General features: G+C 37.4%; 1 protein-coding gene across 2 annotated transcripts in view; it reads left to right on the forward strand.

Annotated features, from left to right (window-relative positions):
• REEP3 (receptor accessory protein 3) overlaps positions 1 to 7,322 on the forward strand; it is a 100,056-nt gene extending 92,734 nt beyond the window's left edge. For both annotated transcript variants that reach the window (XM_036895103.2, XM_057505907.1), the window contains exons 7-8: positions 3,002 to 3,147; positions 3,850 to 7,322. In XM_036895103.2, the coding sequence (XP_036750998.2) occupies positions 3,002 to 3,147; positions 3,850 to 3,906 (203 nt within the window). In that variant the 3' untranslated portion in view covers positions 3,907 to 7,322. The remainder of the gene's footprint in view (positions 1 to 3,001; positions 3,148 to 3,849) is intronic.
• The last annotated feature ends 16,951 nt before the right edge of the window (positions 7,323 to 24,273 follow it).

Genomic DNA, 24,273 nt, shown 5'->3' on the forward strand with positions numbered 1-24,273 from the left:
GGAGCATCTTTTCATGTGTCTGTTGGCCATCTGAATTTCTTCTTTGGAGAACTGTCTGTTCAGCTCCTCTGCCCATTTTTTAATTGGATTATTTGCTTTCTGTTTGTTGAGATGGGTGAGCTCTTTATATATTTTGGATGTCAACCCTTTATCAGATCTGTCATTTATGAATATATTCTCCCATACTGTAGGAGTAACTCATTTTTGATGCACACTTTAGTTTGGTAAGTTGCTAAATTAAACTTGTCAATTTCATCTCCTGTGTGATCCCAAATTTGGCTATTTTCTCTGTCCTCACTCCTTGGACTCCATCATTTCTGACCTGCCATATTGCAATAATCTCCCTGCTTCCAGTCTCATCCACATCTGATTCATTCTCCAAAGTGCAAGAAGAATCTCTTTAAGAACCTAAATCATATCATATCACCCTTCTGCTTAATTAAAATGCTTCAATGGCCCCCGCATTTCTCCCTTATGAAGTCCAAACTCATTAGCATGTGGAGTATTATCTCCCTGGCCTTGTCCTCCCACTTCATCAAGTGCTTGCTATATAGAATCATGAGCCTTTCAGGGTTTAGCTTAGCCACCACCTCCTACAAGAAGTGTCCTCTCACAACCCACTTCTTCCTACCCACAGGGCTGAGTTAAATTTGCTTACTATATGCTTCCATAGCACCTCATCCTTAACTTTTATTTATAGCATCTTATATATTATTGCAATGCTCATTAGAGTCTGTTACCCCCATTGGACTATAAGTTTCTCAGAGCAGGAAATGACAGTTGTCTTTTTCATCACTGTATCCCTATAATTTAGCCACTGCTTCACACATAGTAGATTGTCAACAATATTTGTGGAATAATGAATCAATCTATCACTTTACCTGAAACTGTAATCAGGAAGATAATAGGCTTTTTTTTAACTGAAATTAGAAAACAAAGAATAAGATGTATCTATAATCATCTTTTAAATAAAATTCCAACTCCTAATCATGTAAAGGAGGGCATTGAAAATAGAAGGACCGTGTTTGTTGAGCAGTCTTAAATTTCTTCTGTGGCCTTAGAGAACTTTCTAGTCATAGCTGCTTTCTTTCTCTTTCCTTGATTCCTCATTCCGTGTTTTACCTTAGTTTTATTAATCGGGATCAGGAATATTATGTCAGCAACAGCAACAGAGAAATGATCTTCTGGAAGCAATTTTTTTGTTGTTGTTTATTCTCCCCAGTTATAGAGTAATACAATGTTTTAAGAAAAATTCAGCTAACTAAAAAACAAAAGGAAAACTGAATACATTTAAAATCACCTAAAAGCTCACTTCCAAGAGATTTTTATGTTTTTCCTCTGTATCTGTATGTACATTTTTTCCCCACTTACTGTTGCATCAGGAGCACTTTCCCAGGAGAGCTGACCCCATCCCTCCCCTGGCCACACTGGCCTCCTCACAGTTCTTCCAAGCAGTCGTGCTCTCTAGTGGTTTTGCAAGTGCTGTCTCTTCTATCTAGAACATGCTTGCTGGACATGCTTCCTTGAATGGCTGCAGAAAGACAAAGGATCTTGGCCTAAATTATGACTGATTCTACTCCCAAGTCCTTCCTAATTTGTAGCCTAGAAGTCTAGCAGCATAATGTTTTGTAATTGCTTAATACACAATTAAAGCTGTTTATGAAACTACGAAGCTTATTAACAACTCTTTGTGGCTTAGTGAGTCTGAAGTTATTCATGTCCTGGGAAAGCAGATTAATAAACATTAATTCAATATATTTTTCTTCACATGCAAGAAGTCCATCCCTTGCCCCTTCCTGAGCCTGGTAAACCTACTCCTTTTTTCTCACCTGAAGATTTGGGTATTTATGCTCCTTATCTTTATCTAGGAGAATTTGAAATTTAATAAAACCTTGTAACCTCACCCCTTTATAACAACAACCTATGTAGTATTCCTGTGGCCTTAAACTTGGGCCCCTCGCTTACTCCATCCAAGCAGTGGTTCTCAAAGTGTGGGCCCATGGACCAATAGCCTAAGAATCACTTGTTAGAAGTGTAGATCCCCAGCCCCGGCCCCACCCTAGACCCAGAAATCTGCATATTAGTAAGTTCTACAGGTGACTCTAACATTTTCTAGTAAGTCTGTGCTAATGAACTCTAAGAAGTTTGAGAGCCACTGTTTCAGGAATGGGAGTATTCTAGTCCCTGGATCCCAGTGTCAGGATTCTCTCAGACTTCCTAACAATAACCAGCCTGACTACCTTTGCACAGTGGCCAGTGTTAAGTCTTTGGAGCTACATATAGCAGGCCGTTAGCACACCCACAGGATCTCTTACTGACCTTCCCGATGCTGGCTATTTTCTTTGACTAACATCTGTCATCATAGCCTGTGGTGTTTCTAATTACTACAGCCTGTCTGCCTGGGTTTTATCTCAGCAGCTGCAACAGTGCTGGTTTAACATCTCCATCACCTGCCCCCAGTGAACTTAATCTTGCCCAGAATTCCAACCAACCCCTTTGGGTCTTATTTGACTCCTTAAGTTCCCCCTAACATTCCCAATCTGCACAAAAGGTTTGACATATGGGTGGGGGGAGTCCCTTAATTCCTAATTAAAATCAAAGGTATAAATAACAGACTAAAACAATTGCTTAGGTTGTTTAGAATTCATGAAAAGGAGAAAGGGCAGGAAGAGACTTTGCACTACATACCTATTTATATCCTTTAATTTTTGGACAAAATAAATGTACTAAAAAATAAATCATCATTAATATTCTGAAAAATGTATAATAAAAATAAGAGTGGTCACAGAAAGCTCCCTGGAAGAAATGAGTTATGAGCTTCATCTAAAATAGTGCAAGAGGCACAGATTAATGATGAAGGGCAGGGAGCACATTCCAGATGAGAAGGGGAGAGGAGTAACCAGGCAAATTCATACCGTGCGGAGAGCTACAGACAGAGTGAAGAGGCAGTGCTAACTTGTATCCTTTTACCAAAGCATGCTGGTTTTGACAACTCATTTAGGTTATGGAATTCCACTGAAGGACGGAGATGAGAAAACTGATGAAGAAGCAGATGGGCCATATTCAGATGATGAGATGTTAACCCACAAAGGGCTTCGAAGATCACAAAGCATGAAATCTGTGAAAACCGTGAAAGGCCGCAAAGAGGTTAGTTAAGTATAGAGTTGTTTTCCTAATTATTAGTATTAAAGGATTTCCCTGCCTGCATTATCATTCAGCATACTAATGATCTATACATGAAGGATTAAAATAGTAGAGCAGCAGTTATGTTTAAAATTATTTATTCAGATCAGATGTATTAGAATCTCTGGAAATTTAGAAAGTGGTAAACTGCTAGTCTTCCACTATCAGCACAAAATAATATTCTCAAGTGGCAAGTCATATGGTTGTTATGACTATTATTACCAGCCATAAGCATAAGCATAGAAAGCAGCAAAATTAACTGCATAGTTTTGCTTTGAAGAAACCCTTTAAGAGGATTAAACGGTTAAAGTTTATACACAAAAATGTACTGTTTATGTGCCCAGAAAGCAGTGAGGATTCCAGTGTATGGCCTCAGGTCATTATGAGCAATGTTCATTGACATGTATCAAGCAAAGCATACATAGTAATGGTTAATGTTTTTATTTGTTATTAGTGATAATAATCTGCAGCACATAATTTGACATAGACCAACTCCATTTTTGAGTATAAAAGTAGTGCTGTCTTTTGAGTACACACTGATAGGATAATTGGTTCTTTATATCAGAAAAATTTAGAAGTTATTACTTTTATTATGAACTATACAAGCCTATCTGATTTCAAAAAGTTATCAGCTAATTCATAATAATAACACATTTCTCTCTCCAGGTGCGGTATGGGTCACTAAAATATAAAGTGAAGAAGAGACCACAGGTGTATTTTTAGTCATATGCACTTCAAGAATCCCAAGACAAATTATTCTAATACATTGACTTTTTTTCTAATATTACATATTCAGGATTTATATATTAAAATATTTCTTTAAACTGTGGCAGTGATAAGGTTTACTTTAATCAGTTTAAAGTTTTCATTTCTTTAACAATTACTTACAAATATGATTACTAAAAGTAGTTATGAAGAGCATATATAAATATATATGTCAGAAATAATAGGAATTTGTGTTAACAGTTTTCAAATTCCTCAACAACACTGAGTGCCTGAATATAAGATAAAACACAGACCCATAGTATACTTGAAAAGAGTCTTTTTATGATTCAAGCTACATCAGCCTTTGTGACATTGTGTTTACCTCCATTTATGTTATAGACATCATATAAGGATAGTAATTTAATAGGCCTCTAAGCCAATAGTGATAGGACAAGGGCATAATGTAAGACAAAGGATATTTATGTATTCTTTAAATTTTTACATTTTTAATACTTCCCAGTTTTTCCATCATCAACTGAAAGTTTTTGAAACAATTATTTGAAAACTTGGCATCAACATAGCACTTTTATTCCAGCCTGACTAGTTCTGCACACTTTGTTCATTTGCTTATTTTATGACTGCACATTTATTTTAAGCTTTAAGGACACTATCTTTATTGTTACTTGTCACATCCTGACATAACAAGTTATGCCTTGAATTACATCGTGTCTTTTCCTGTGAGTTTCATTTGTTAAACTCATTAGATTGTAATCATATAAAAATATAGTTAATTGTTTAATTTTAACTATTTTTAATTATCTTCTGTACAGATAAGAAGTTATGTCAAACAGTAGCCAGTTTCCATATGTAGCTCTACTTGGTAGGTGAACTTAGCACGTTTTTGTTATTGTTGGTTACATTTTCAGCTTTTAAAGGTGGTAACTTTTATGAAAGAGTCAGATCAGTACAGCATTTAGGTCTCTTCTGATTCATGAAATTCTCCAACAGCCAATTCATTCACAAGCTTGGCACTGACACGTGCTACTGATGTATAAATCTGGCTTTGACTAGAATGATTTGAGTCACTTCGCTTCTGGCTGTGATAATTTTCTGAAGATAGGTGTTAGTGAAAAATACAGATGTTAATCTTACATATTAAAAGCTATTAAAATAGACATTAGAAAAATATTTTTTTAATCTAAGAGATTTTGAGTGACTGACCTTTAAGGCTCTTTTAGGTTGCACTGATGACTGTGCATTATGAACTCTAAGCAAATATATTCTTGCTGATAGTTCTAGTGATCAGTAGTTAAATTTGTACAGTAGTACTTGTTCAGGTAACTTACTTAATTGTTATACTTGTTTGTCCAAAAGAAAAAAACAGTGGAAGAGATTTGTGAGATCTTTGACCTTTCTACCTTTTAAGAAATGAAGCCAGCTGGCAATACATATTCAAGACCTCCTCCAAGTGTTGGCAGAGAAGACAATGTTTACTCAGGAGGACCTTAGTATAATTCCTAGTTTTCTCTTGAAACAAGTCTTAAAATATTTTCTAGATTATCTAACATTTTTTATGTATAATACCAAGTAAAAATTCGTTCAACTTCTTTTCTCCCAAAGTTTAATTCTATGAATATTTTTAACCTTTACCTTGGCTAATTTTTACCCTCCTAGTTTCTAGAAACTCTTTGTGTTCAGGATTCCTATGAATTCTGATTATAAACTCTCAGAAGAGAGTTTTATTTATATTGACTAGTATTAGATTTACCAGTATAAATGCTACACCATGGTTGTCTTCCCTATGCAAAGGCAATGTCATCTCAAATTGCCTGAAGAGGTCATGTAAGGGACTTTGTATCAAAAACATTAATTGTGGGGGTGGATTTGTACCATTTTATCTTTTCAAGTCTAATCTCGGTATTAAACCTATTATTTAATTATAGTAAACTCATAAATACTGTTCTAAATTAGAGGAATTATTTGTTCCCTCTACACTTCTAGAATTAAAATGTCAAATCAAAGACACCAGTCTCAAAGAGGTAATGCATGCCCTTTTGTTTAATTGTATCTCTTCACATTCACAATGCTTCCTCTGATATATTTCCAGTTATATTTAATATATAATGATGTCATTTTACTATTATCTTGTTTCCCTTCTCTTCTATTCCTTAAGTCATGCTTCTTATCTCTTATATGTATGTTACCATGCCCTTTGCTTTGAACTTTGTATAATAAACATACATTTTTGTTTCTTTTAAGGTGGAGCAGGTCATTTTTCATTCTTCTGCTTTTAAGTCTGTTCTTTAAAAAGAGGTAAAATCTATCCCTAGGCCACCGTGCCTTGCTTTCCTACCACCAACACTTGGTGAATGGATATCAGATGTTGTGCAGGCCTAGATAGGGAGCAGCTTTGGTAGGTGTTAACAGTTTTTCCAGACATTGGACCTGGTGTTTTGTTTTATTATATATGCATTCAACTTATTCTATAATATTAACTATTTCCAAAATTTCTTTGGAAGTAAGAATTGATCTGTTCTTTAGTTTACTATATTTTTTCCAGTATAAAAATTAGCCAGAAATAAGCATTATTGTTAAGTAATTAATTATGTAAACCCAACTAGTCCTGCATAAGATTCCCTCTACACACTTCACTATATATATATGGATTTGGCTAGAAAGTGATATTGCCAGCATTACTAATTATAAATACTTGACTATACAGATTGGTGGAACAAAATTGTTAAAGTGTTTTCAGGGAACTTAATTCATATGTCACCACCAAAGATTTCTACAGTGTTATTAAGTATGTAAATAAATATTCCATATTTCTGTAAAACATTGGTTAGATAAATGTTTCTTTATTTGGCATAAGTTTGTGCTTCTGGAATGATTGAATTTCTGTGTTGTTAAAAATAATAGAAGATATATTAAGTATCAGTAATGTGTAATTTTAATTGGAATCAACTAAATTTTTATTTTAATTTATCAGGAAAATTAAGAAGTTAGTATGTATTGAAAAGCAATTTCCTACTTTTTCTTCTGTGTAGGCTGATTCATTTAGAAAGCAGTCAGGTAAATCTTCAGATGTTCATTGTTTCTGTGGTATGTAGTGTGTATTTCTTCATAAATATCATTTAAGAGTAAAGCTTTCTGAAAGGAAAGTATAGCTTTTTCTCTAAATGATTTTAAGATTTAATCTTTTTGTAGTGTCCTACAGATTAATGTATATTAACTATTTAAACATTGACCATGAGTTAACATTTTCTCTTTTAACACCTTTTAAATCTATGTACTTTAATAATTAAAAGAAAGCAGTTTTACAATTTTTTAATCTCTTTGTAAAGGCTATCTTTAGGCCTAGTTGGAAGTAATATTACAAATGTGGGGGTTTTTTGAAAATGTTAATATCAAATAAACTCATTTTATTAGTGACAGCTTGTATTTTTTTTCTTGTGTCAGAGTACGTATGTTGGGTCCCATGAATTGATATTATTTATTATTGAGTATGTCTTAAATAATATACAATGTATGCACACACTTAAGATTATGAATCATAGAGCAAATTATAAAAATCATATACATTCTGGAATGCTTATCCATAGGATTATAAGGGAAAAACTGAATTGTTAAATTTGGGTGTTAGGAAGGGAAGACAGGAAAAACAATTAGTACAGAAACCATAGCCATCAATTTGTATTGGTTAACTGTCTCAGACATAAAACATAACATAAAATTCAGTTTTATATATCCTTAAAATGTTCTGGAGTTTCATCTCTTTTGAAGTCAGATGCCCACCTGCCTCACATTTAAGCTTTAAAGAGAAATCCTGTTTAAAAAATTTTCCTTGTGTTAGTTCATTATGATACATAATCTGTTAAAAATATTTCCAAGTAGAGTTACAGTTTCATCTTTATTAGAAGGTATATCCTTGTGAAGAGCCAAAGAATTAGAAATTTAATTAAAAAGTCAAAAGAACCTAATGAATATATGAACTGTAGCACTTTTTTTCCGTGTTTTATTCTCCCTTTAAGTGGTTCTCTATTCTTGAGAAAGATTCATAGAACAAAAGTCAAGTCAGAGATTGATTGTTCCCTGGAAAACATTCTTTTAGCTACCCATCAATATTCTAGCCTTGAAACATTCCTCATTCTGGCCTATTTTGGGTAATGTTTTTAAACTGCTTTTTATAAAATAATACTTTGACTTAAATTTTAAAGCACAAGATTGGTAATTATAAGTGTAAGATACTAAAAGATACAAAAGCAAGAAAATCACCATGTTTACTCTTATTTTACCTGGCAGTCCCAGGTTAAGGGCAGAGGAACAGTTAAAGAAAAAGGAAAGTATGGCATTTTGGCATTATGTGCAAATAAAATTAGCATCAATTTGTTTCATTCAAATATCTCCCTTGAGTGCCTGAAGTGTACAACAGCGCTGCTGTTTCTGCACAATGTCTATATCCAAATAGGATTCCATAACAAGGAATTTAAGGAAAATAATTCTTGCTTTAAAAAACGCATTCACTATTACCAAATGTTTGGATTATTTGAGTATTACTTATGTTGTGATTTCTTCTAGGTTATTGAATAATTTATTTGATTTATCTCAGAGCAGGTAAAAAAACCTGTTTGTTTGTGTTTTTAATCCCCAGTTCCCTTCTTTTCCTTACCTCTTATATTCGATACATCAGTAAGTTGTTTTGGCTCTCTCCAAAATATATGCCTAATTTGACTATTAAACTCCCCTCTTTTCCAACTTCCCTATTTAAACCATCATCCTGTCACCTGGAGTACTCAGGGCATAACTTTTGTTTAAGGCAGAATTTCTGGAAATCTTACTACATTATTTGTAGCCTTGCAAATTTTTCAAAGTGACTTTTAACCTTGAGTCCCACAGAACTGTCAGTTTCTTCCTTTTCAACAAGTATCTTTGGGCTCTTTAATACAAAAAGAGAGAAGGTTGTGAAGAGAGAAGAAAGGTGAAGAACAGGAGCAGATGGTTTGTACATCAGCCTTGGAAGAGAAGTTTTTCCTTCCAAGCATTGTTTAATGCTGAAATTTGGAAAAGGTGAGTGAGAATAGTTAATGAAACCAGATTACGGTACATGGCTGAATTTTAATGTATTTTGACATGGTGCCATTTCAAAATATTGAGAAAGAGTTTGGGACGTAAGTGGAAATTTTTTTTCCCCCTTCCTTAGGCCTAATTTAAGTTTCATTTAGAGTGTTACAGTAGATCATGGTAGTGCCAACAGTAGGTATCTGTATTAGTCAGAGTTCTCTAGAGAAATGGAACCAGAAGAGAGAGAGAGAGAGAGTGTGTGTGTGTGTGTGTGTGTGTGTACAGGAGAGTTATTGATTTTAAGGAATTGTTGGGGAGGCTGGCAAGCCCCAAATCTGCAGAGCAGGATGGCCAACTGTAGACCAAAGGAAGAGTTCATACAGCTTCCATCTAAAGGCATTAATTACACAGGTAGAATTTCCTTTTAAGGCCTTCAACTAATTGAATTATTACAGGTTTAATCCACATTATAGGGGTAATGTGCTTTACTCAAAGTTCACTGATTTAAATGTTAATCTCAGCTAAAAAATACCTTCACGGTAATGGCTGATGTCAAATATCTGAGTGCCATGGCCTACATACTTGACACAATTAGCCATCACTGTATCGTTTAAGTTCCTTAAAGGAAACTCTATCTTGAAATATAAAATTGTTTGACATTCAGTGTGTAGAAATTATAAATCTTGGATTTTATTAGTTTTATTGCAAAGAAAGGGAATGTTGCAGCACATGGTTTATTTGGAAGAGGAAGGATTATACTTTATCAAGCTTCTGCTGCCCCTTGTATTTGGTTGTGATAACTAACATTTCTATACAGTTTGTTTTCATACTGGGAAAGATATCACCCCTATTTACAAATAGAGAAACCAAGACTCAGTAGTGACTAACCTAAAACCCAACCACAATATTTGTGACTTCAGACTCCTTTGTTAATTCCATTATACTGGGTTGTCTTGCTGATCACAGAATACGTAAACACTCACACAGAAGTATATGTGTTATACAAATTTCAGATTATTTCTCAAGATTAAATGAACAAGTTTTTGAGCCATTTGATGTTTGTAGGTTTTGCTTTTAGAGTAGTTTCAGTTAGGAGAGAAAGGATGCTTTTTAAATGAATAGGAAAAATAGAAGAATAAGAATTTACTGTCAATCACTGGCTAAGCCGAACAGGAAGAGATCTGAAGAGAGGATGTAGCTTGAATGGGAGGAGTATCCTCTCAGGAAGTGCTTTCCTTCCTTCCTTCCTTGCTTTCCCATCAGCGTTTGCTCTGTGGCTTCCTCCCTTCAAACCACACCTTGTAAACCCTTTAATGTGTTACGTTCACAAGAAGAAAATTTTTCGTGCATTGTTCCATACTGGTCTTTCACTAATAAAACACACAGAAAGGACCAAATGCCTTTTTAATCAGGTGATAAACTTCGTTCAATCTTTGAGTTGAAAGTAAGTACAGTTAGGATATACAGCAGGTGACAGATACCACATGTACTAGGAAAGTGGAAATGTATTATTTGTAGTCTACATGTTGTGTAAATAGAGACTATAAATTTAATATTTTAAATTTAGTAAATACAATTTAAAGCTTGCATGGGGCTCCCAGGGAGGTAAATTAGACAAAGAAGGGAAGACTTGGAGAACTCTTTTTTACTACATTCTGAGATGCCTATAAAACAATTTCTTTTTAAATATTTAACACAAAGTGATGTATAGAAGAGAAGAGGTGGTCTTCACAATAACTCGAATTTTAAAATTAGAAGATATTGAAGGCTGAGGAGTGGGGGGGGAAACCCTTAATATTGAAACTTTAAAAGAAAAAATGGTTTCAGAAAATCCTAGATAAATAATTGGCATTAAACGACTGTATCTTCCAAAGGGCAAAGTAAAGTTGCATGAGATCTGGTTGATATTTGACCCGACAGTCTCAAAGCACATTAGACTGCTGCAAGTAGTAACTGCTTCCTCATTTAGATTAGACAATGGACTCTGCAAGCTGCTCTCCTCTAAATAGATGTAGAGAGTAATTGAAACAATTTCTACTGGGAAGTGGAGTGACCGATTCCTCAAAGTGTGAGGCAGAGCTATGGTAACCTCTTAAGCCTGGCCTTCATCCTGTTCCTATTTAAGGAATCCGCAGGGCAGCCAGCGTGGAGTGGAGTGCAGTCTGCAGTTCGCCAGCTTTGTTGTTTAGACTTGAAGGGAAGGTCATATGCCCTCTTTGACAGAGAGGTTTATGGGCTCTCTCTAATTAGCAGCACTCTCCACCAGACAGACTGTTGGCCACCTTCCAAGAACAGAGCTTGGTAGCGGCCACTGATGAAGGAGAAAACAAGGTTATTTACCCTGTGACTATAATTCTTGGCACAAATTCTCTCCTTACATTCAGACACGTTTCCTTTTGTTCCAGCTTGCTTTTGGAATTCTGAGTAGGGCGTTGAGGGAGGGAACCACGGCTGTATATTTAGTAGTGTAAGCAACCCATATGTTGGCCTTGTATTTCTTTCTTTTTACTATTCTAAATAGGGCCGCAGGGCCATGTCTAAAAAAATGACAGCACTTTTTTTTTTAAAGAAAAAAGGAACATTTCAGATCGTTGCTTGCAAGTACGTAAATGCACATGCCCACACACAACCTCATAAAAGGAAGTTTAATTTGCAACATATACAAAATTACAACTGTACGTTAGGATTAGAAATCCCTGTGGTAAAAAGTGCTTGGGTTTAACAATTGCTGGAGTGTTAAAAGAGTACGGGGAATATATTTGGCTTGTCCTATTCTGTAGGTTCCATAGGACAGCGGGTTAAGTCGATAGAAATGCTTTTTGGTTGATTTAAACCAGATGCTCCGACTATTTTTGTCCTGTTTGCAGGCACAGCAGCACTGCAAAAGACAATACTGCCCCCCTTGGCTGCCGGCCAACTGCACGCGCAGGAGCCACGTCTCCACCAGCTACCTCTGCCACAGGGAACCTTTCAAGTCCCCATTATTACTCCACGAGCGTTCCAAGGGGGTTGAGTCACAGAGTTCATTCGGCTTTTCTCCCGCCCTGAATTGCTTGTACCTGGTGGAATACGACCTTCAACTTAAAAAAAATGGAGTCCTTAACCAGCCGAAGAGCACGTTAGCAAGTCCCAGATGCAGCCCTACCGCACCTTCTCCCACACCAGGTGTTTGCGGACCCGCGCCTGGAGTCACACCGCCAGGACTAGGGTCTCATGGTCAACACAGGGTTTTCCTTTGAGAAATACTGTAGAGTTGCTATTTTCCCGGCTGGTCAGAGAAGCTCCGGCGGCTGCTTGGCAGCGGGCAGGGAGGGACTCGGTTGGAAACTTTTGGCAGTGAGTCCGGGATCACTAGGAAGCCAAGGCCGGGAGCCCAGGGTGGTGAAGTTCCGCCAACTTTAAGTCAGCTCGGAAGGAAAACTCCCAGCCCCTCCCACGCGTCCTCCCAGTCTTCCCGGCTGCCTGCGCCGGGGGATCGCGCACATCTGGCAGTTTCGGAGCCACATCTGGAACGCTAAAGCGCGCTCCCAGATGTCCTTGAGGCCGGGAAAGTCCAAGAACCCTAAGGGCGGTGCTACGGCCCCTGCAGCCCAGACAGCAGCGGTCCAATTTCGGGAGAGGTCCCTGGGACACGAGAGAAGCCGGCCGGGGTTCTGGCGTTTTTTCGGCGGGGGTAGAGGCGCTGGAGTCACGCTGGGGGGTCGTTGGGACGGGGTGTCGGGATGGTGGAGAGAGGATAGGGACTCGCCAAGGACTGGGGGTGGAGGGAACGGCTGGATACTGGGGGTGCTGGGCCTCGTGAGGACCGAGCCCCTCCCCCACTCGGCTTGCGTAGGGTTTTACATCACACGTCCCCAAGAGGTGAAGGGAGGAACGGGTGGACACATTTCCCGTGGGGAGGGGTGCGCTGATCGTGCAGGGGACTGAGGAAGGTTACCCACTCCTCGCCCTCTGCACCAAGGCTAAGACTCAGGACTTTCCTCCTACCGAGCAACTATCCAGGGGCTCCCCTGCACGGCGAGGGGCGTCATCACAGACAAGGCGAGGGCGGGAACCCAGTTCCTCTTACCCTCTCCCCTCCCCCCATCCTAGCGGAGAGAAGGAGGAGCTGCACGTGCCCCTTAGACTTTCACCGAAACTTGAGCTCGTCTGTGACCGCTGCGTAGCGCCGAGCGGCGCGCCCCTCGGACGTTTGTTTGCGCGTTGAAGCTTTGACGTCTCCCCAAGCCAAAGTGTTTGCCAAGGAGTCAGGGCTGTTTTCAAAGAGCTGCGTCTGTTGGATGCTCGGATCTGAACAAATCCTTTCCATTCGGTCTGTTTAACCAAGACCCTAGGGCAGACGAGACCCTGCGCTTACTTAAAAGTTGTCCTTCATCCAAATTGTCCTTAGATTTACATCTAAGGGTGTCATAACGCCCCAGGTCATCGCGCAAACGTTTTGTGATTATTTAGAAAACCAGAGGGGGGAAATACCCTAAAAGGAAAAAAACGAAAAGCAACAGACAGGAAAATGTTGAAAGATGTTGGTGCTTTTTCATCTGACAGCCTCAGTCATCACATACGCTCCACCAAAACAGAATAATTCTATTCACAGCCTTCTTCAATTTAGGGCAAACCGCCCGTTTGGGGCACAGTGTATGCATAGGCTCTGCTCCTATCTTAGTCACCAGCTTGAGAAACCGAACAAATTTAATGTTTCCTCTCCCAAGGACTGCCGGGCTTCACTGAGAATCAAAAGAATACAGGGTACTAAGTGCTCCAGGTACAGTGTCCACATAATAGCTCTTACATTGCTTACCTGTGTGACCCACAGCTAGTTACTCTACCTCTTCGTGCCTGGTGCCTCAGTTTCACATTTCTAAAATGTCACATACCAATAGCATAGGAACAGTGTAAGGATTACAGATTAATGAGGCAGTGTAAATCAAGGGCTTAACACAGAGCCCAATGCCTAGGAAGAACTCTGTAACTTATTATTAATGAGAGTAGGCTCTCTTTGTCACTAAAAAAAAAAAAAAAAAAAGGTGGCCAATGGCAGTTGGAAAAGATAGCCTCCAGAGGTCACTCCTCTAAGAGTATGAGTCTTCTTTACATCTATCTGTTCAACAAGTAAAACCTGCAAGCCTCTAGTCACAACTCCAAATCCTTGCCCTGGTAAAGTTTTCAATCTAATTAGAGGAAATTGGGTGAAATGATAATGACTCATAAGCTTTCCTCATAATGTGACTTTTAAAAAATTATGTGAATTTGACTTGGGTTTCCCGTTATAACCACTTCCCAGAGAAGATCACTCTTCTCAGAGAAAATTTCACTATTTTGATGGTGATGATAGACCAGGTATCCACAGATGTATGCAAAACACATCTCTTTCCTACCTTCTCTTCCTTTTTCCTTACATCTCCTTCTCCCTTTGCTAATTATAGAAAAATATGATCACGGCAGCCTCTGTATCAAATAAAAATGTGGAAACCTAGAAATATTTTAGATGCACATGAAACAAATCTAGAAAAGTCAGGGCTATTGTATACACAGGGAAGCTGTTAGAACTTAACTGAGTCTCACATTCTACAGGCTAAGTTTCTCCACTTCAAATTAAAAGGGTGCAACAGGCTTTTCCTTCCTGCACTAACGTTCTTTGGTTTCTAAAGGTTGCTATGTCCAGGTGATATTTCCTGGATATGCCAGGGTTTCCAAGGGGGAAGGAAGGGATTTTAAGAGGCTTTGGGCTTGTGAATGGTCATCGTTGGGTGATGAAGGAGGGATATTTTTGGCTTAGCTGGAATTTATGATTCCTCATCCTCACACTCCACATCCAATCTATCAGCCACTCTGTCAGCCCTAAATTACAGATGTGGATATGGATATGCATACAGACATATCACAAACCCCACCCCTTCAAACTACCTCCTACACCAGCAACTAGTCCAAGTATCATTTCTTGGCAAACCTGCAAAAACTTCCTAATTATTCTCCCTGCTTCCATGCCTTCACCCTACATTTTTTCATTTTCCATACAGCAGTCAAAGCGGTCCTTTTAAAATATAAATGAAATATGCTCATGCTCTTGTTTAAAATCCTCTAGTAGTCTCCCATCACACTTGGAATACAACCCACACTCCTAACTATGGCCCATAAGATTTGACTCATGTCTAATTCTCTCACCTCATCCTTTATCACTTTCTTCCTTGCTCATTCATCTCTAGTCACAAACTTCACTGTTTCTCAAAAAATGTCAAGCAGACTCCTGCTTCAGGATCTCTGCATTTGCTGTTTTTCCTGCCTTTATTCCCAGATCGTAAGTGTGGTTTCTCTTGAACTCATTCAGGTCTCTGCTCAAATATCACCTAGGAGAGGACTCCTGATCATTCCCCCTAATATAGATGCAACATAATCAATTACCCTGGTTAATTTTCCTTCATATCTCTTATCAAATCTCTTAAATGCTCACCTGTTTGCTTATTATTTATCTTACCTCTAGAATGCATGCTCTGTGAGGGGAGGGACTTGGTTGACCTTGTTCAACTAAGCTTCTCCAGTCTCAAACAGTGCCTGTCTTATAAAAACCTAATAAGTAATTGCTGAACGGGTAAGTAAAAATAGTCTCCACTGGAACAGCAGTGGGGAAACAAGGTATTGCTCAGTCAGTGTAAGCACAAGCAATTTCATGCTTCCCCAATCTTATGAGCTTATTCCTGATTGGCTCCTGCTCTGAGATGGATCCTATTAGAATGGAGTTTAATCCTACATGTGTATAAATATGTAAATCAAACTATATTCACTCGCTGGGGTAGGGGGTTGGAGAGATACAGAGAGAAAGAATTTGAGAGAGAGAAAACTGTAAATAGTGTGAGTAATTCTGTTTTCCATTTTACTCAAGAAGTGCATGTACTGAAATAAACATGAGATGGGAAATGAATCTGCTCTTTCCTTAGTCACTCTCAGTTCCTCTGCGCTTTTCATAGTATGGTTAATGTGTCATGCTGGGTGTTTAAAGATGCTGATTGTCTGAACAACATGGCCTTTAAGTGCAAGGCATTTGGGAAATGAATTTAAATTAGGAATGTACGACACTAGCATGAGACCTTAGGCAAGTTATTTACCCTTACAGTGTCTCACTTTCCTCATCTATGAAAGGGACTAATAATAATGCCTCTTTAATAGGATTGTTAATAAGGATTAAATAGACAATATGTGTAAAGTTCTTAGAATAGTGCCTGGAACATAGTAAGCAATGTATGAGTATTTTTTTAAGAAAACACATCTAAAACGTTTGTACTTGATTTTCATTTTTTTCAATGACTTTCTAGCATAAGATACTTGTCCATTATGATTGGCACTGGAGTTTTCATTATAATTTTAGACCTGTCATTTTAGTTTTAACACCAGGCACACTAATTATTTTACAGGCATTTTTTACTCTAGCATTTATGCTTGGCCATAAATTCCAGCTAAGCCAAAAATATCCCTAACTTTGCAAAAAAGAAATTGTACCTTCAGGGGGTCACCCACTCTATGATAGCTGAACAAAAGATGTTCCTTACTTTTCAGTTCTGTAAGTTTTTCTTGGCCATCTTTTCTATAAAATAATATTGTTATTTGGTAGTTGAGTCTCTGTCAGCTGACAGAAAAATAAATATCAGTGCTTTTCCTAAACCTGTGTGCCAAATCATCCCTGAACTAAGAGAATTGGGCCAGATAAGCTCTAGAAGGCTCTTTAGCTCTGTTTTTCTATGTTTTCATAAAAATGAAAATAGTTCACAAATGGGAGGTTCAAGACTTAGCATTATTTTAACTGTGCCTGGCTGCTCTGTGAATCGTGGACATTGAGATGGTTTAAACTCTGCTGTACTATTTGGAACATACTAGGTTCACATCAGATTCAACAAGAATAAAATCTATTTGAGCTGCAGACAGTCCATCAACACCCTTCTAGGCTCAGCATTTCACCACTCTATTCCAAGCCTTGATCACTCATTCACACATATCTGCATCAGAACCTCTTAAGAAAGGACTGGAAATACCCCAGCTAGTGTTTGTTTAAATCTCCTTGAAATTATTCTATATATGATACATTAATAAACATATCTTACAGTCTTTACCTTAGTTATGCTACCATCATTCATTCAATAAATATTGACTGAGGGCTTCATATGTGTTAGGAATTGCGCTAGTGCTGGCCACTTGGTTGTCCCAGTTGGAAATCCAGGAGGCATCTTAAATACACCTCTGTCCCTTACTCCCCACCTATTAGATCAGCCACCAAACTGGCACCAATACTACCTTCTAAATATCTCTTGAATTTTTGTCCTCTTTTCCACTCACTCTCCCTGTTACTATGTTGGTAGAGGCAGGCTAAATAAGCCAAACTACTGCAGAAAGCAGAGCATGAGGCACTCCATCTAGGAGATGGCAGCCCAGAATGGTAAGAGTGAGGAGAACAGGGGAATGACACAGGAAAGATGTGACTCAGTGAGATACACTGTGTTACTACCTTGGTTACTGTTGTGCAATGATACAAGGAATCACTTAGCAGGCATGGGACTTCTTTGGAAGTGTTATAAGGAGGAACTGCACCTGGGACGAGTCCACAGGAGAAAGGAGGAGGAGGGTATCTATGGAAATCTCTCCTGGCTCCATTTGCCATTGGTGAAGGTTTACCCCACACAGAGTTAAATACTTCCAGGCTTCTCGGTTGTATCATCTGGCCATTTGGTGGCACTCAGGAAGGTGGATGACGTACTGAAGATGTGGTACTTCATCCAAACTCAGAAGTAGAGTGGCACAGGTAAAGCTATGACCCAGAAAGAGAGAAAAAGCAAGCAGTAAGACTGGAGAATGTATACAGGTTTGTGTCTCAATATAAACAGACTTCATGATTTTTCCTTTAGATACTTGCATCTGCCTACTAAGTGGACTTTGTGCCTCTTATTTGCTCCTTTTCAATCTTTTCTTCATACACTCAAGCTTAGGCAGACTCAAATCTTTCACTAGCTCTTATTAAACTTTATAATAAGATCCCATTCTAATACCATGGTATGTCAAAGTTCCACAGTCTCCCCTCACAGAACTTTCTTTTTTGTTTTTTGAATTTTTTTTTGGTATCATTAATAAACAATCACATGAGCAACACTGTGATTTCTAGATTCCCCCTATTATCAAGACACAACCACATACCCCATTACAGTCACTGTCCATCAGTGTAGTAAGATGCTATAGAGTTACTACTTGTCTTCTCTGTGCTATACCGCCTTCCCTGTGCATCCCCCGACCCCACCTACGTTATGTGTGCTAATCGTAATGCCCCATATTCCCCTTCTCCCTCCCTTCCCACCCACCCTCCTCAGTCCCTTTCCCTTTGGCAACTGTTAGTCCATTCTTGGGTTCTGTGAGTCTGCTGCTGTTTTGTTCCTCCAGTTTTTGCTTTCTTCTTATACTCCACAGATGAGTGAAATCATTTGGTACTTGTCTTTCTCCACCTGGCTTATTTCACTGAGCATAATACCCTCTAGCTCCATCCATGTTGTTGCAAACGCTAGGATTTGTTTTCTTTTATGACTGAGTAATATTCTATTGTGTATATGTACCACATCTTCTTTATCCCCATTCACCTACTGATGGACACTTAGGTTGCTTCCATTTCTGGGCTATTGTAAATAGTGCAGTGATAAACATACGGGTGTATATGTCTTTTTGAAACTGGGATCCTGCATTCTTAGGGTAAATTCCTAGGAGTGGAATTCCTGGGTCGAATGGTATTTCTATTTTTGGTTTTTTGAGAAACCTCCATACTGCTTTCCACAATGGTTGAACTAGTTTACATTCCCACCAACAGTGTAGGAGGGTTTCCCTTTCTCCGCATCCTCGCCAGCATTTGTTGTTCCTATTCTTTTCTATGTTGGCCATCCTAACAGGTGTGAGGTGATATCTCATTGTGGTTTTAATTTCCATTTCCCTGAGAATTAGCGATGTGGAGCATCTTTTCATGTGCCTGTTGGCCATCTGAATTTCTTCTTTGGAGAAGTGTCTCTTCATACTCTCTGCCCATTTTTTAATAGGGTTATTTGCTTTTTGAGTGTTTAGGCGTGTGAGTTCTTTATATATTTTGGATGCTAACCCCTTGTCAGATATGTCATTTACAAATATATTCTCTCATACTGTAGGATGCTTTTTTGTTCTGCTGATGGTGTCTTTTGCTGTACAGAAGCTTTTTAGCATGATGTAGTCTCATTTGTTCATTTTTTATTTTGTTTCCCTTGCCTGAGGAGATGCGTTCAGGAAAAAGTTGCTCATGTTTATATTTAAGAGATTTTTGCCTATGTTTTCTTCTAAGAGTTTTATGGTTTTATGACTTACATTCAGGTCTTTGATCCATTTTGAGTTTACTTTTGTGTATGGGGTTAGACAATAATCCAGTTTCATTCTCTTGATGTAGCAGTCCAGTTGTTTAGGAGGCTGTCATTTCCCCATTGTATATCCATGGCTCCTTTATTGTACATTAATTGACTATATATGTGTGGGTTTTTATCTGGGCTCTCTAGTCTGTTTCATTGGTCTATGGGTCTGTTCTTGTGCCAGCACCAAACTGTCTTGATTACTATGGCTTTGTAGTAGAGCTTGAAGTCAGGGAGTGTGATCCCCCCTGCTTTATTCTTCCTTCTCAGGATTGCTTTGGCTATTCGGGGTCTTTTGTCATTCCATATGCATTTTAGAACTATTTTCTCTAGTTCATTGAAGAATGCTATTGGTATTTTGATAGGGATTGCATTGAATCTGTAGATTGCTTTAGGCAGCAAGGCCATTTTGACAATATTAATTCTTCCTACCCATGAGCATGGCATGTGTTTCCATTTATTGGTATCTTCTTTAATTTCTCTTCTCAGTGTCTTGTAGTCTTCAGAGCATAGGTCTTTCACTTCCTTGGTTAGGTTTATTCCTAGGTATTTTATTCTTTTTGATGCAATTGTGAATGGAATTGTTTACCTGATTTCTCTTTCTGCTAGTTCATCGTTAGTGTATAGGAATGCAACAGATTTCTGTGTATTAATTTTGTATCCTGCAACTTTGCTGAATTTGGATATTAGATCTAGTAGTTTTGGAGTGGATTCTTCAGGGTTTTTTATGTACAATATCATGTCATCTACAACCTTTGCAGGCTTTTCAATCTTCTTATTAAAGAGAATTTTTTACCAACAAAATCATAGTCATTCTTCTTAAGATCTTTTTTTAGCATTTTTGGGTTTATTTGGTGACTCAAAAATTAATTCACTCATTATGGAAAATTTGTAAAATCCAAAAAATATAAAAAAGGAAATAAAAATCAGTAACTTTGAGAAGAAAACTATTAACATTTTGGAATACATTCTGGCCATATTTTTAATTCCCTGTGGCATATATTAAATAAAAATTATACCTCAAGAATTACTGTATTGAAATTTATATTCAACCAAACTACATGTCAAGACCACCCAAGTGGTTCAATTTGATAACATGCACTCTACTACAATTTTCATTTCTTTGTTTTACTTCCTTAACTGTTACTTAAGTATGCATCAAAAATGTATGTTTACATTCCAGAAATAAAGCACATTTAAAAAGCCCTCTGTAAATCTAGTCTCTTCTCAATATATTTTCCTTTGTTTTAAATAAAACAGCTTAATGATAAACAATCTAAAAATCATAAATGCAACTACTAACTTTTGCTCTGTTATACTGGAATAGATAATTTAAGGTGTTTTCTATATTATAGCCTAAAACCAGATACTAAATGTGCCCTATATTAAGGACCTGACAAAAATTTATTTTATGATTTTATAAATACCAATATAATATTTTTACTCTTTTTAGTATCATGAATTGATATGTTAATATCATAAATTACTATTTTCTCCCAGTCTGTTAAGTATGGACTTTCTATAGTAGTTAATAAAATTGCTGTGTGTTCACAAGAAAACCACGTGGTCAAGACCAGATTTTGAAAATAATAACAGAGAAAGTTGATATTTAAAAATCACTAAGCCTTATTAAACTGCATCAGCTTATCTAAAAAAAACAATAAAGCTACTAAATAGTGAATGATTGTATAATCATTTGTTTACAAGTCTTAAATTCAAGAAACACATCAGATTAAATTCATTTTAGTATTATAAAAACTCATCAAGGTTCTATTAGAAGAATAGCATCAACTTTTCTAAAAATTATTTTGAACCACCACTTTTAGATAACAACATCACACAAAAATTATCTTAGAAAGGCACAGTTATAAATCTGGATATTGGGGCATTTAACTAGTCTATATTTAATGACTGGAGGTCCTGATTCTTTGAGAACATATTAACATATTTATTAATTAAAGCTATGTCTTGTCTAATGATTTATTAGAGAATGACTTATAGTTCATAAGATAAGCACTCAAATTATTTTACTTAATACAATTAGAAAAAAATCTGCATGTTGACCATCTCTCATTTTACACCTTACTTTATTCTCTTAAGACTTCAATTAAAAGGTATAAATTATAGAAAGCAAAGCATAACATTCTCAAATAATAATACAATTATATTTCAGGGATTCAAACTGTACATAATTATTTTTAAAAGTTTTCAAACATTTGTTTTTTTAAAACAAAACAATCTGATTCACATTTACTATCAGCTTAATTCATACTTAAGAAACTAAGTAAAAAAGAGCATTTCCCATCCTCATAAAAAACAAGGTTCTGATATCCACCATGAATTTAAGTCAGCATTCACAAAGGCTATCTGAAATTCTATCAACTTCCAGCCCACTGTAAGGTAAAACCATAGTTATGCATAAACAATTAAAAATTAGATCTAACAATGGAAATGTCAATAAGTCATAACTTCAGTATCTCTGATTGATTCTACTAAACTTCCCATAAGATGGCAAAATTTGATAGATTCCAGAAAGTTAATGCTATCAGAGCTCTAAATAAGTAATATATTAAACACTAGCACATAGCAAGGCCAAATCATTAACGCTGTTAAAAAGTGAATAGGATGTGAAATAAACATCTCTGAAATATGGAACATAAGCAGACCACAAAACAAAACATGTCACTTTACACTTATTTATAAATCTATGTTTTTAATAATTATTTTTAAAAGGAAAACATTTTCTGTACTGTGGCAGGCAGTGATTTTTTTTCTACCTCCCTGACTACTATTCAATCTTCAAACCCTCTTCCAGACTAACATTAACTCATCATACTTTCTCCCTGAGGTCAGCTTGTCATATTTTCAGCAGGCTTTCATGCTTAGATGGTCTTGCAGAGTTCCCTTCTCCTTTTCCCAGCCTGGGGCTTCTGCCAGCCTACCCCTATACTCAGTGTCCCATCCTTAGGACATTGGCTGGAACAGGGGGAGGGCATGCATAAGTTTCTGCACTGTCTGTTTTCCACCAGTCACACGCACAGCATGGGAAACTGAGCTTTCTGCCAATGTTAGGTCATTGCTTCTAGGCCACACAACACTAATGGAGTTTCCCTTCTCTTGCACCTTGCCTCTACCTATTCCCAGAGGAGGCAGCCACTAGCCCCAAGGTTCTCAGTCTCATCTGAACCCATCTGGATGTTTCTATCATCTCCCCACAAAGATTCCATCCCAAGAAGGGTAAAGTGTGGACTACAGCATTCAACCTCCTTTCCCTTATGTCTCCTTTGTTTACCCTCTCCCTGGGAAATACCTTCTCTTCTCTGGGGCCATAATGGTAGAATGGCTGCAGGGGGACACAGTTTATGGGAAGAATAAAAAATTCATCAGTATTTTCTAGGTAATCCTCATTATGCTATGGTAAGTGGTATCCAGAGTTGCTGATAACTTTATGGTTTTCAAAGCGCTTTCTTATCTCTTATCTCACTATCATCATGTTACAACAGGATGCGGTGAGTGCTCTCAGAAATAGCATCTGTGAAGGAAAAGAAGGAGACAAAACAGCAGAGAGAGAGAGAGATTGGACTGTGTGCATTTAACAAGAGGCTCAGCCAATCTCAGAAAGAACTAAACTGAGGCAAGAGAGCCGGCCTGTCCTTTACAGCCCTGAATTGACAGTCATTGGATATGAGTTCCTTCCTGGGAAGCTAATGTGATCTTGGATAAGCAGATGTTTTCAGCAGTAAGAAATTCTCTAGAGAGACTAAGATGAGAACTGCTTCTCAACAAACCCCAGGCAACTGGGGAATAAGTGTTGCAGTCCTGAAAGGGAAACTTGGGGGCACGTCACAACATCCACTATATTTTATCAGAAGTGAACTTCCTTCTGCCGGTTATATGCGTGGGAAACTAGGATGCAGGGAGTGTAACTGGATCATGTTCCCAGAGCAAACAAATATTTACATATTTTATTTCATTTGGCATGCAAAATAATTCTATCAGATACGTCTTGTTAACTCCCTTTAATGAACAAGGCTACTGAGATTCAGAAATTTTAAATTATTTCTTCAATATTCAGTGCTAGCAAAATGTAGAACAAAGATCCAGATCATCTAACTCCAAGCCTAAGTTTTTCCTGTCTCACACACTGACTTGATCTTGCCAAAGATGCTCAGAATAAAAGAATTTTAGGACTCAGAGATGCTTCAGAAAACAGTCCAACCCACTCCTTTCTCAGAGAGGTGGTGTAACTTGGTAAATTGTTCAAGGAAATGAGGCTGGTGAATAACTCCAGACCTCAGTTTTCTTTTCTGTTAAATGTACAGAGCTTCTTATCTACAGAGTGGTTTTAAGATTCAGATGAAATAATGGATGCAAAATAAATGTGAAACTGATTAAAATGGTACAGATCGTCAGTGTTTAATGATTTATTTTATTTTATTTTATTTTTACTTTGGTATCATTAATCTACAATTACAGAAAGAACATTATGTTTACTAGGTTCCCCCCTTCACCAAGTCCCCCCCACATACCCCTTCACAGTCACTGTCCATCTGTGTAGTAAGATGCTGTAAAATCACTACAGTATTTAATGATTTAGACACCATGTTGTGGTTAAGAAGGGACTCCCAACTGTTAACAATGGCAGAGTCAGGCTAATAGAGCAGAATGTAACATTTTAAATATGGGGGGTGCTTGCACAGAAAATGAGTTTCTGATGTAACTAATTCAGATTCCTATGAAAGGTGGACAAGTTTCCAGAGAAACAAAAACAAGAACACTTACTTTTTGTCAGGTTTTAATTAGAAGTTATATCCTAGGAGATACTTGCTGTGAGTAATTCTGAGTGATATTCAGAATTCAAAATACCCTAACTTCATATTCTCAGATAAGTGAAATAGCACAGTTTAGTCTGCTTTAGAATAAGGAAACATCA

Source organism: Manis pentadactyla, chromosome 8 (genome assembly GCF_030020395.1).
Source record: "Manis pentadactyla isolate mManPen7 chromosome 8, mManPen7.hap1, whole genome shotgun sequence".
NCBI classification, from domain to species: Eukaryota; Metazoa; Chordata; class Mammalia; order Pholidota; family Manidae; genus Manis; species Manis pentadactyla.